General features: G+C 41.8%; 1 protein-coding gene across 7 annotated transcripts in view; it reads right to left on the bottom strand.

Annotated features, from left to right (window-relative positions):
- The window catches only part of MPP7 (MAGUK p55 scaffold protein 7), a 248,064-nt gene that overhangs the window by 76,994 nt on the left and 158,559 nt on the right, over positions 1–12,511 (bottom strand). For all 7 annotated transcript variants that reach the window (XM_060006381.1, XM_060006379.1, XM_060006378.1 and 4 more), the window contains 6 exons: positions 12,191–12,322; positions 7,632–7,713; positions 7,035–7,120; positions 3,457–3,531; positions 3,081–3,277; positions 2,541–2,605 (listed from right to left, as the gene is read on the bottom strand). In XM_060006381.1, coding sequence (XP_059862364.1) covers positions 2,541–2,605; positions 3,081–3,277; positions 3,457–3,531; positions 7,035–7,120; positions 7,632–7,713; positions 12,191–12,322 — 637 coding nt within the window. The remainder of the gene's footprint in view (positions 1–2,540; positions 2,606–3,080; positions 3,278–3,456; positions 3,532–7,034; positions 7,121–7,631; positions 7,714–12,190; positions 12,323–12,511) is intronic.

Genomic DNA, 12,511 nt, shown 5'->3' with positions numbered 1-12,511 from the left:
AGACAACATTCAAAGAATTTCAAATGAAATTTCAATTTTTTGAGAAGACAGCGGCCTTTTATTTAACTTTCACGGAAGTATACGGTCTCTCTGAATGAGGCTCTATTTACTACACGCTGTATTTACTTTGGATAATATCGATCAGATTTATTTTTTTATTTAAAAGTAAAGAACATCCACCTCTGAGAACAAACAATGCATCTCTCAGTGAATCAAAATCTAGGTTAAAAACAGAAGAAAAGGAAGAAAGGGTGAAAGGACGACCACGTTCCATAAAGACAAGCCCTGAAACTCAAACACCAGAGTATTAACATATAAAAGAAATTATGTAAATTCATATTAGGGAAATGCAAATCAAAACTACAATGAGGTGTCACTTCACACTGGACATCATCAGAAAATCTACAAACAACAAATGCTGGAGAGGGTGCGGAGATAAGGGAACCCTCTTGTACTGTCGGAGGGAATGTATATTGATACAGCCACTATGGAGAACAGTATGGAGGTTCCTTAAAAAACTAAAGATAGAACTACCATATGACCCAGCAATACCACTACTGGGCATATACCCTGAGAAAACCATAATTCAAAAAGACACATGCACGCCAATGTTCACTGCAGCACTATTTACAATAGCCAGGTCTGGAAGCAACCTACGTGCCCATCAACAGACAAACGGATAAAGAAGACGCAGCACATATATACAATGGAATATTACTCAGCTATGAAAAGGAACAAAACTGGGTCATTTGTAGAGACGTGGATGGACCTACAGACTGTCATACAGAGTGAAGTCAGTCAGAAAGAGAAAAACAAATATCATATATGAACGCATATATGTGGAATCTAGGAAAATGGTACAGATGAACCGGTTTGCAAGGCAGAATTAGAGACACAGATGTAGAGAACAAACAATATGGACACCAGGCGGGGAAAGAGGGGTTGGGTGGTGGGGCGGTGGGATGAACTGGGAGATTGGGATCGACGTGTAGACACTGATGTGTATAAAATAGATCACTAGCAAGAACCTGCTATATAAAAAAAAAAAATTAAATTAAAAAAAAGAAATTATGTAAAGACAAAATAGCCTCCATTACAATTAGAGCTCTACACACACACACACACACACACACACACGCTCACTCACACACATTTATCCTGAAACCAGCTTGGGGAGAGCTATTAAGAAGACAATCTCTCTACTTTGCACAGTTCTTTAAAACAAAAAAAATACATCAAAAATTTTAAGTAAGTGAAAATTCATAATTATAACCAATTACACATTTCTAAGTAGCTTAAAACTCAAGCAAATTAGAGTATGGATTCAGATTCGAGTAGAATCCCATTTATTTTATTTTCAAGTTAGACACATTTCATCCCCCAGGCACCAAATGTGTAAGCAATGTGCAGGCCCCCAAATGTAAAAAACCCTCAAAGAGCAGGTCAGGTAGAGGCCTCAGAGCTCCCTTCCACTGGATGAGTTGCCAGTGAAAATGCTTCACACGTAAGAACAATGCAACATTCTGGTTAAGCTTGAAGCTTTCGATGTCGCGGGACACGTGGCATTCTACGACAAGTGTTTTTTCCTTCTGCCCAGACTTAACAGGGCAAGAACAAGCAGGCTTTTGAGTCAGTGCTCTGCTTGAAGCTTGCTTGTGAGATTTATACTCGACTGCAGTTTGGCTCCCTTATAACGTGATTCCTGGGCTCTAGGCTTCTACGAACTGACAGAAATAACAGGAGATGGGAAAAAATGCAACGATACTAAAAACAGATGTTGGTGTGAAATTCCAGGACCATTTATTTGCTTATTTCACCTTTTAACGTACAATTTCTATGCTGAAAACAAAAGGGCTTTTTTTTTTTTTAACTCTTAAACTACCTAGAACCATGAAGCAGAGAAGATAAAGTAGGATGGGGACTCACAAGAGGTGGGAGGTGAGAAGTAAAGAGAATCTGAGAGAAGGCTGGGTTAAAAGAAAAACCATTCTTTTCCAGTAATCCTACATCATCGGTTTTCTTATTCTTGTCTTCTTTTAATCTAGTTTGGTAATAACTCTGAACAGACCGGTTGAAGGTCAGAGTTACTGTGATGTCAAAATAAGCAAAGGAAGAAAGTAGAACAAGAATGACTGTTGTAGGCACAATTGCTTTTGTGCCCTAGAAAGGGATGGATTTTTTTCCTCCAGTCTTTACCGAGAAATCTCTTATCCAAACCTCCTAGCTTTAGAGAAATCAGAGTGCATTTTAGGTTACATTATAAAATACCTAAATTCAGAATCAAAGAGAGCTGTAGTTATTAGCTTTTTTCTTACAGAGTGAGTCATGGGTTTATTATAAACAACACCAAACACCCCTTTCTTCAAAAGATTCACTTTACTATTCCCACTATGAATTTGTTCCTTGTTGGTTCTTGTGAAATGATGATCCAAACGCTATCACAGGTAATAGGACCTCTTATCCTACCACAAACACCTGCTGTAACAGTCAAAAGTAAACAGCAAGACTTAGTTACTCTGCGTTCTGATGAACACACTTACATGATTTCCTGTTGGAAACTTGCAGGGGCTGGACTAATATTTCTGGTCGTCTCAGAGCCAATCTCCTGGGGGAAAAGAAGGTCAATATGCCTATCAATTTTCAGTACAGATCCAAGATTAACATAACACCAAAATATTAAAAGCCTTAAGAAAAAAATGGAACGTTGGAGGAAAAAATGAACACAATGCAATCTACTCAAATTAAGAAATAAATCCTCTACTTTCAAATTTTCATAAATTCTCCCCACTCTGAAATCACTCTTCTTTATTTTTCCATCTTTCACATCAATACAGTTTCAGATATTAATGTGCTATTTTCCATTTGTTTCGTAACGAAAACTGAATATGACCTGAGAGTGTCATATTATTTTTGGTCATTATTCATGCTTCGTTAGACAAAACAGAAACCCAAACCTGAGGGATAAGGAATTCTAAGGCAAGGTTTTAGTGCTTCTTCTATCACAAGTATGCTGGAATGGTACTTTGCAGAGAACAAAAGGTCAGCTGAAGACAGGCCATGATTCTGTGCCAGGAACTCACCTTTCCTGGAAATGCTTTGAGGGAATCAAGCCTGCTCTGGGATTGGCATCTCCTTCGTGCTTCGCCTGCCACCATGTTGCATCATCCTGGCTCATAATCTGAAGAATATCTCCCTTTTTGAAAGAAAGCCCAGCTTCCTTACATGGAATTGCTTTATCCTCATTAGGGTCATAGTCAAAGAGGGCTTTGATAAACATCTGGAAGAAAGTTCCGTTTCAGATGCATAAATATAAAAAAATAAATGTGAAGTGGCCAACATTCTTCTAACTCTGATTGATTTAAGAAATAGAATATTAAGATAAACTTGTTGTGTTCCATTTAGTAAATGGAAAAACATTGGTTCCCACAAAAAAAAAGGTTTCTGAGGAATGGTTACCTTGCCCTCCTTTGATGGTGTGTCCTCCTTGATGCTGGGTATAATCTTGAATGTGATTGCGCCCTGAGACTGAGCCTGATGTCAGAGGAAAGAAAGAGTTATAAGAAGACCGCTGGAGCCAAGGAGGAAGAAAGTCAGATAGGTAGAAAATGAAACGATTCTAAAAATTTACAAGCTTGGGGTTTCTACTCTTAGACAGAACAAACCGAGGAAACTATTTTTGTAGAAATTCCTGTAACGTGAGAGGCACTAAAGTTTGTCAAATAAGTTAAAAAACATTAACCACTAAACCACTTTTACCTCTTGTGCACTTTTAAAATGCCGATGAATGTATTACCATCCATGTTGAGTTACTTCAAAATAGAAAGAATATGCACAGTGCCTTAAACAGGATTAAATGGCAAGAACAGACCGTGTGCAAGGTTCAGACCGCTGCATCTAAGGCTCAGCAGCCAGGTTTCAGGGACAAAATTCCTACAACTACCAGTAATGTGGCTATAAGTACATGATTCAATTAGTTGCGATGCTCATCAGAAAAATAATGAAAAACACTCATCTCTATTATATTCTGGTTAGTAAGAGAAGTACCAAATGTAGCAGATTAATTAACAGATGAAAAGAGTGTCTATTCTAATTTCATTAAAGCAAGCAACAATACCCCAAATTCTTTGCTGACTACCTCAGACAAGGGTAGGTCTTCCTATCAGGGACCTGCTGTGTAGCACAGGGAACTCTACTCAATATTTTGTAATAACCTACAATGGAAAAGAAGCTGAAAAAGGATATATATATGTATATACGTGTGTGTGTGTGTGTGTGTGTGTGTGTGTGTGTAACTGAATCACTTTGCTGTATACCTGAAACTAACACGACATTGCAAAGTAACTATACTTCAAAAAAAATTGTTTTTAAATAGTAGGTCTGCCTTTAACACACCCTTACGTCATTCTTTCTCTCTTTTTAGCATTTGTCATAACCATATCTATGTAATTACTTACACAATTATCTCTTAATATCTGTTACCCTCACTAAATGGTAAGCTCTGTGAAAGCACTAAGTACGTATTTAGGAGGACAGGCGGACAGGGAGGAAAGGCGAGGGGGGAGGGGCGGTGGGCCTCCCTGAGGCTCTGGCTATCAGTGTGTGCTGGTGGCCAGGACTCCATTTTGTTAAGAAGGCCCTGACTGATACCGTCTGCCGGTTTCCATGGTGTGAATACTTCCATCACAGCCAGTTTCAATGTATCAGCATGAAGGCACTGAAAGCCAGGATGGGAAAAGCTGCACTGAACCAGCTTTTGTCAGCATATGGAAGCAGCTCCAGTGCAGCAGAGACTCACATAAAATGGGGGTTTAATAGTAGAAATATCAGAATTTCATAAAGGAGTGATTTCAAAATGGTAATATCACTGTTACTGCTTATCATAGAAGTAACTCACTAACCTTATTAAGAATTTATATAATACTAAATTGCATAAGTAGAAAGAAAGCAAGTCTTCCCTATAATCCCTTCCCCTTCTTCTAGTTTGTGTGTGTGTGTTTTAATGCAGGTGTCCCCGACCCCCGGGCCATGGACCGTAACAGTCCGTGGCCTGCTAGGAACCGGGCCGCACAGCAGGAGGCGAGTGGCGGGCGGGCGAGCGAAGCTCCATCTGTATTTACAGCCGCTCCCCGTCGCTTTCGTTACCACCTGAGCTCCGCCTCCTGTCAGATCAGCGGCGGCATTAGATGCTCACAGGAGCGCGAACCCTACCGTGAACCGCACACGTGAGGGATCCAGGCTGCGTGCTCCTTATGAGAATCTAATGCCTGATGACCTGAGGTGGAGCTGAGGCGGCGATGTTAGCGCTGGGGAGCGGCTGCAGATGCAGGTCATCATTAGCAGAGAGGTCTGACTGCACAGAGACCGTCATAAATCAATTGCTTGCAGACTCATAACAAAACCCTATCGGTGAGTGGCAAGTGGAAAGAAGCTCCCGCTGATTCTGCATTATGGAGGCTTGTACAATTATTTCACTATATATCACAGTGTAATCATAACAGAAATAAAGTGCACAATAAATGTAATGCGCTCGAATCATCCCGAAACCTTCCCCCACCCCGTGGAGAAACTGTCTTCCACGAAACCGGTCCCTGGTGCCGAAAAGGCTGGGGACCGCTGTTTTAATGTACGTAAAGCCCTTAGAACAGTATCATTAAGGGCTCAATCAATGTAAGCAATTACTAGTATTACTATTATTACTATTATAAGTCATATCGGTCTATCAGCCATTGTGAACGCTTCACAGTAATCCATCACGTGAATGAATAATCAATTCAACCTTCTTGATAGTTTCTAAATATTTTTAAAATATCTTGTTTATACACATTTGAAATTATTTCCTTCGGGTTAATTTGCAACAGTTGAATTTCCTGATTAAGGAGTAAGCACATTTAAAATGGACAGTTTCAGAGAGCCGTCTCAAAAGGTTCTATTAGTTTACCCTGTACCAAAAAAAGCATCTAAACGTATCTATTCCCTTATAATCTGGCTAACTCTGGGCATTACCAAGCTTTTAAATAACCACCAATCCAATATGTTTCAGACATCGTGTCTCCTTTTGTAATTCTCTGTACATACACTTTGCTGATTTTTCTGTAACCGTTTCTTTCTTAATGATTTTTAAGAACTCTCTATATCCATTAAAATATGAGCCTTCTATCATATAAATTGAAAATATTTTGCCTACGATCTCATTTGTCTTTTAAATTTTATGTACAGCATCTTCTACTGTAGAAAAAGTTTTCAATTCTAGTCATCACGTCAGTTATTTTTCTATTTGAATTTCACACCAAGGTTAAAAAAACCTTTCTGTACTTTTTATGACTTTTTAAAAAACTTACTTGATTTGAGGGGATTTATTTTTGTGTGAGTTGTAAAATAAGGACTATTTTTTCTAACTGAATAATCAATTAATCCAATACCATTTATGAAATGATCTCACTGCTTTCACACTGATTTAAAATGCCATCTTAATCATACACTACATTTTCATATATACTGAGGTCTATTTTGAGATACTAAACTCTCTATAGGTTAATAACATGCTTTCGTATGTAACAGGGACAGTCTCCCTTTACTCTATCCTTACAAATGAACTTGAGAATTTATATTGCCAAGGCTTATAATAATTTCGTTTTAGATTTCATACGACATCTAAGTTAGTTTCACTTTTTTATATACCCGGAAAGCATAGCCCCTAGAGACAGAGATAAATGCATCCTCAACAACAGAGTATGTGCCATGCATTAAGGACCTAATCTGAGATGGGCCCTGTCAAACTCGTGATCTACATTGGCTCATTTAACGCTCCAGACACTCCAGTGAGAGTTACCACTTCTTATTCTCATTCTGTAGATGAAAACAGGGAGGAAATAAAAAGATTAAGGTATTTTCCAAGGACATAAGGGGGATTAAGTAACAGCGCTGGGATCCAAACCCTGGACTATTAAATCCAAACCCTGTGTTCACAACCAGGTCTGAAATACAGTGATCCAACCTCATTTCCACTGCAGTTTTTAAGTAAATGTTCAGCTTACCAAGATCTGAATGATTTCCTCAGGGCTTTTATCCTCGACAGGTATCCCATTCACTTCCCTAAGTTCATCGCCAACGTGAATAAGACCTGAGAAATCGCAAATTCAGAAAGTAAGCAGTGTTACGTACGGTGGTTTGCAGTGTGCCCATCCTGAAAGCACCGTGTGGTACCCTCAGTGCACATCCCAGGCCTCTGAGGTTTCAGAGGCTGCGGCTCCAGCCTCGCCCAGGCCGTAACATCACAACGCTGCCAAAGCAACAGCAGAGGCATCTCAGTCTTTTTCTAGAGATGCACATTACTTTCATTTTAAGATAAATTTTTAAAAGGCTGTGTGCTTTCAGTAGTACTTTTCAAATCAGAAACACTGAACTAAGTCTTAATATAACCTTGGAAGCCTATATAAGCTAAGACCGTAAAGTATTCTAGAATGAAATTTACCACTTAAATAGGTTCCCACATTTTAACACAGAGTACGATATCTTATTCCTGTTTTGCTGTATTGTATCAAAAGACTCTTATCCTCTTAGCTACATCCCGGAAATGTGTCACATAAAATCCACGCGCCCCGTCCACGCCCGCCTAACGTTCAAACTCTCACCACTTCTGTCTGCAGCTCCTCCTCTCATGATTCTGGCCACAACCACGGCCCCGGTGGGCTCATCTTTCTTAATGGTAGCTCCCTTTTAAGGAAAAAAATAGTATTTGTGGGTAAATGTGTGTACTGGGTGGTAGGAAAGAAATAAGGACAGAAATAAGGACATTCATCTGGAAAAAGTAAAAACGCTACAAAAAGTAAAGGAAGGGGGAACAGAAGTCATGCCATTTGCTCACAAATACTTATCACTAGACACACAACTTTCTACCACACAGATCGTCTAAGGTTTTCAGCACAAAGACTTTTGAAACCTTTAATCTCTTCAGTACTATGCAAAGTGTACAAATATCTTCTTTCCATTATAATACCTTGTATTTGAATCCTATTTGCTTTTACCCTTTTAGAGCACTTCCTCATTTCAGTTTATCTTTACAATACCCTGTGAGAAGGTAGACTAAACAGAGAAGGTGAAGTGAAGAGAAAAAAGATTATATAAACTAGAAAACTAAAACCCAGATCACCTGACCTTTAGTTCAGTGATCCTTCTGTTACACTATTACATTACAGTAAAGGAACTCAGCAATGATAATAAAGAAAGTGGGGGGGGAAAAAAAAAAAGATCTGTTACTCCGAGGTTTTTAGGTACTAGGACTGCACCTAGGTACAAATGGAACTAACATTTTGGCGTGAGATTAGGAAACAGTTTCAAAAAGAACCCAGAAATTCTTTACTTATGCATGTTCAGAAGCAAATTAACTGCATGCTGTTCGTCAGAACATCAGGTACACACAGTTACTCTGAACGCCTTTTCATGACTTTGCTTCCAAGAAACTGGCAGTGGTTTAGACAGGCCACCAACATCACACCATGCGCTGAAGAGGTGCACGTTAGGTGGAGGCAGGGCGCACCCCCAAGAAGGTGGAATTCTTCTCGCGTTCGCCAATAAACACATGTACAGCATTACCAAATAGATATGGAAACAAAATTAGGAATCCATTTGTAGTAAGTGCTTTCTATATGACGTTTTATTTTGTATATGACAGCTATCAAATACATATCTAATAATAGCAAAAAAATTAAATAATTAAGTGTCAGGATAATTCTGTGGCATTTTTCCTCACCTACGCATGCATTCAAGGCCGAAGACTTGAATGGGTATCTCTCCATGGTCATAAACCTTAGACTCTTCAATTACTGGTATTTTCTGCTTTTAAACAGATAACTTGTAGCCAAGATGACTGGAAATGTAATATCCTTAATATAACTAATTAGTGTAATTAGATCAACTTTCACTTTCTTTAACAATGTGTCTCAAACTCTCCCACCGAAGTACGCCTAATGTCATAAGCGTCTAGTTATCTAATTTAAGATTACTTGTCTGTATTTTATAGATGAGAAATTGAATGCCAAATGGTTATAGTTTGCCTGAGATCAGACAACTAGTATGCAGTAACGTCAGAACCTGTCTAAGGCACACTGATGAGAATTGCTTTCGCAACCGCTGCTTTTGGGGGTGCAGAGCATCAATTCTCCCCTCTTGGTGTGCGCCTGCTGTACCCCCACGTCAAGTGGTGAAAGGGTTCTGGGGCACCTAAGGCTGTGAGGAGACTGGCAGCCAACTTTCTGGAACTCTTGAAATGCTGGCTCTGTGGGAAGTCAGCCACCATGGAAGAGATCAAGTGTACAGCCACGCTGTGAGGAGGTCCAAGCCAGCCAGGTGGAGATGCCACTTGTTAAAAGAGATGCCTGACCAGACCCCAGCTTTCCAGCCACCCAGCCCAGACACCAGTCCTGGGGATGAAGTAACCCTCAGGTGCCTCCAGTCTCAGCCCCTGTCTAACTGCACAGGAGGGACTCTAAGGAAAAACTGCCCACCTGAGCCTGTCAACCTCCAAAACTGTGAGAGATAATATTATTGTTTTAGCTACAAACTTTGGGTGGTGGTTTGTAACACGAAATTAGGTAACTGCAACGAATGTCCTGCTCCACCATGGATGACAGTTTTTCAGTGTGGAACCATCCAGTCTGCTGTGCTCAGTGAAGTTGATAAATGTTTACTGAGAACCTACTATGTGCCAGCTTCTGGTCTAAGGGTTTCTGACACATTGCTGGAAAAAAAAAAGAAACCCAGGCGTTTCTTCCCCCTCATGGAGCTTACATTCTCACAGGGGAGACAGACAACAGACAGAAGATGAAACAATTAGATCTGTCCTACAGCACGTTAGAAGGTGGTAAAAACTACGGAGGGGGTAGGGCAGGGAGAGGGAAGACAGCATATAAAGACGCCGCTCTCAACGAAAAGGCTGGAAGGGGATGAAGGAGTTACCCAAAGCGAAAGAACAGGGCAAAATGGACGATCAGAGAAGCACAAAGAAGCCACTGTGTCTGGGGCAACGTAAAAGGGGAGAAGCAGCAGCAGGTGGGCCAGGGAGTCGGAGCACGCAGCGCTCTGTAGGTCCCCGGGAGGATTCTGGACTGAGCTGCGAAACAAACAGGGAGAACCTGCACAGCGTCAGTGACATGATCCGGAAGGACCCCTCCACCTGCCGTAAGAAGAGACTGAAGGAGGGCTTCCCTGGTGGCGCAGTGGTTGAGAGTCCGCCTGCCGATGCAGGGGACGCGGGTTCGTGCCCCGGTCCGGGAGGATCCCACATGCCGCGGAGCGGCTGGGCCCGTGAGCCATGGCCGCTGAGCCTGCGCGTCTGGAGCCTGTGCTCCGCAACGGGAGAGGCCACAACAGTGAGAGGCCCGCGTACCGCAAAAAAAAAAAAAAAAAAAAGGCAAACAAGGAGGCGGCTGTCACAACAATCGAGGGCAAAGATGCTGGAGGCCTGGATCTGACGGTCAGGACGAGCCGTGATGAAAAGTGGGCCAGGTGTGTTGGAATACACTGGTAGGGCTGAAAGGATTTCCCAGTGGACCGGAAATGGGATGTGAAAGAAAGAGAGGTATCACAGGTAGACTCTATGGCTCCTGGCTGAATAACTGCAGAGATGGGATTGTCCATCATTGAGAGGGGGAACCACAGGGCTGGACCAGACTGCAGACGGTCTACTTGCAGACACGTGAAGACTGAGATGCCTGCTACGTCCAAATGGAGACACTGGGCAGACGGATGGACGTGCAAATTTAAAGATCAGACGAAAGGTCTGGAAGGAAAAGGGGCCTGGGGGTCCCTGGCACATAAATGGTTTTTAAAGCCAGGGGCTGAAAGAAATCACTTCCAGGGTGTGCGGAGGGAGAAAAGCACTCCAACACTTACAGGACTTGTTATAGGCCCTGAAATATACTTACCTATGGCTACAGATAGGACCTTGAAATAGACATGCTTGCACTCTGCTGATTCTACCTCCCCGTGCAGGGTAAACTACGGACCTGAGAAACGGTCTCTCACTTTCTACAGGATACCAGCACTTGACTCAATCTTCTTTTTGATCCCTACATTCTTTTTTTTTTTTTGAGGTACATGGGCCACTTACACTTATGACCAACCGCCATTTGCCTTAAAAACACAAAAATGTTTTAACTGGAATAAATGGGCCACAACACATTTAAAGCCAACTGCTAGGCTGTGACATCTATTTTCCTTTTGAATATAGTTTCATATGGATACACTCTGTACTCATTTCCTATCGCTGCTGTGAACAAATGTCCACAAATTTAGTGGCTTCCTAGAACACAAATTCATTATCTTACAGGTCTGGAGGTATCGACAGGAAGGCAAAAATGGGTATTACAGGCCCAAATCAAGGTGCCAGCAGGGCGGCATTCGTCCTGGAGGATCTAGGGAAGAATCCGGTCCTTGCCTGTCCCGGTTTCTAGACACTTCTGGCGTCCCTTGGCTCTCGGCCACATCACTCCCGCCCTTGCCTTCACCATCACACCTTTCTGTACCTCTGACCCCCCCCCCGCTTCCCTCTTTCCCATTAATGAGAACCTCGTGACTCCCCTGGTGCCGCCTGATGACCCAAGAGACTCTCGCCGTTTCCAGATCCCTAACTAATCATGAAAAGCTCCCTGTGTCTTTTAAGGTAACATATCCACGGGTTCTGAAGATGAGGACACGACATCACTGCGGGCTGGTGCGAGGCATTAGTCGGCCTACCCCAGACCTTGACGTGGTTCAGCACTGTATAAATTCTGGGGCTAAAACAAATGGTTACATCTACATTTTGAAATATCGGATACCCGATTAATTTATCCTCGTCACTTTAAAATCCATCAGCTTTCTAGAAAAGCCATAAGCCATTATTTTTAGTTGCACTTCTAAATCTCACATCAACTGTAACTGGTGCACGTTATGCTGTCTTTTATAAATGTCAACAAGTCACATTTTCAAAACTATTGCTATTTATAACCAAAAGAATGCCTGCCATTTTATCTGGCTCCATTTTAATTTTTCTAAATCCTATGCTTTAGGTGTGAAAGCTCCATTTATTTCAAAGTTCGGGGCACAGAGGAAGTACATTTTCAAGAGAGGAATCGGTGGTATGTGCCCATCAGACATGGCTTCATCATGGCATCGACTCGTAGCTGAGCATAAAATGCAGCCCAGAACTCACCAGCGGTTCTCGGTTCTTGACCAGACGGATGATTTTCACCGAGTCTTCCTCATCATCAATATCATCAGGCATAGGAGGCAACACGGGATCATAGTTCTTCAGAGCCACAGTATCGTGCACAGAGAGCAAAGCCTACAAAGTCCAAGGGAAGAAGTGTTACAGTAGTTGGACGTGTTTGGCGTTTTACACTTGACCACAGTACGAGGAAAATCAAACTGATGCTCCAGTCCTGCCACAGCAGCCGTAAGAAGGCGACTACTTGGGAAGGAGCCTCTGCAGACGGGGCGAGGGGAAGCTGCAGAGCAACAGAGGCAACCCTAC

This window comes from Delphinus delphis, chromosome 2 (assembly GCF_949987515.2).
Source record: "Delphinus delphis chromosome 2, mDelDel1.2, whole genome shotgun sequence".
Taxonomy (NCBI): Eukaryota; Metazoa; Chordata; class Mammalia; order Artiodactyla; family Delphinidae; genus Delphinus; species Delphinus delphis.
This window is presented reverse-complemented; position numbering and strand designations above follow the sequence as displayed.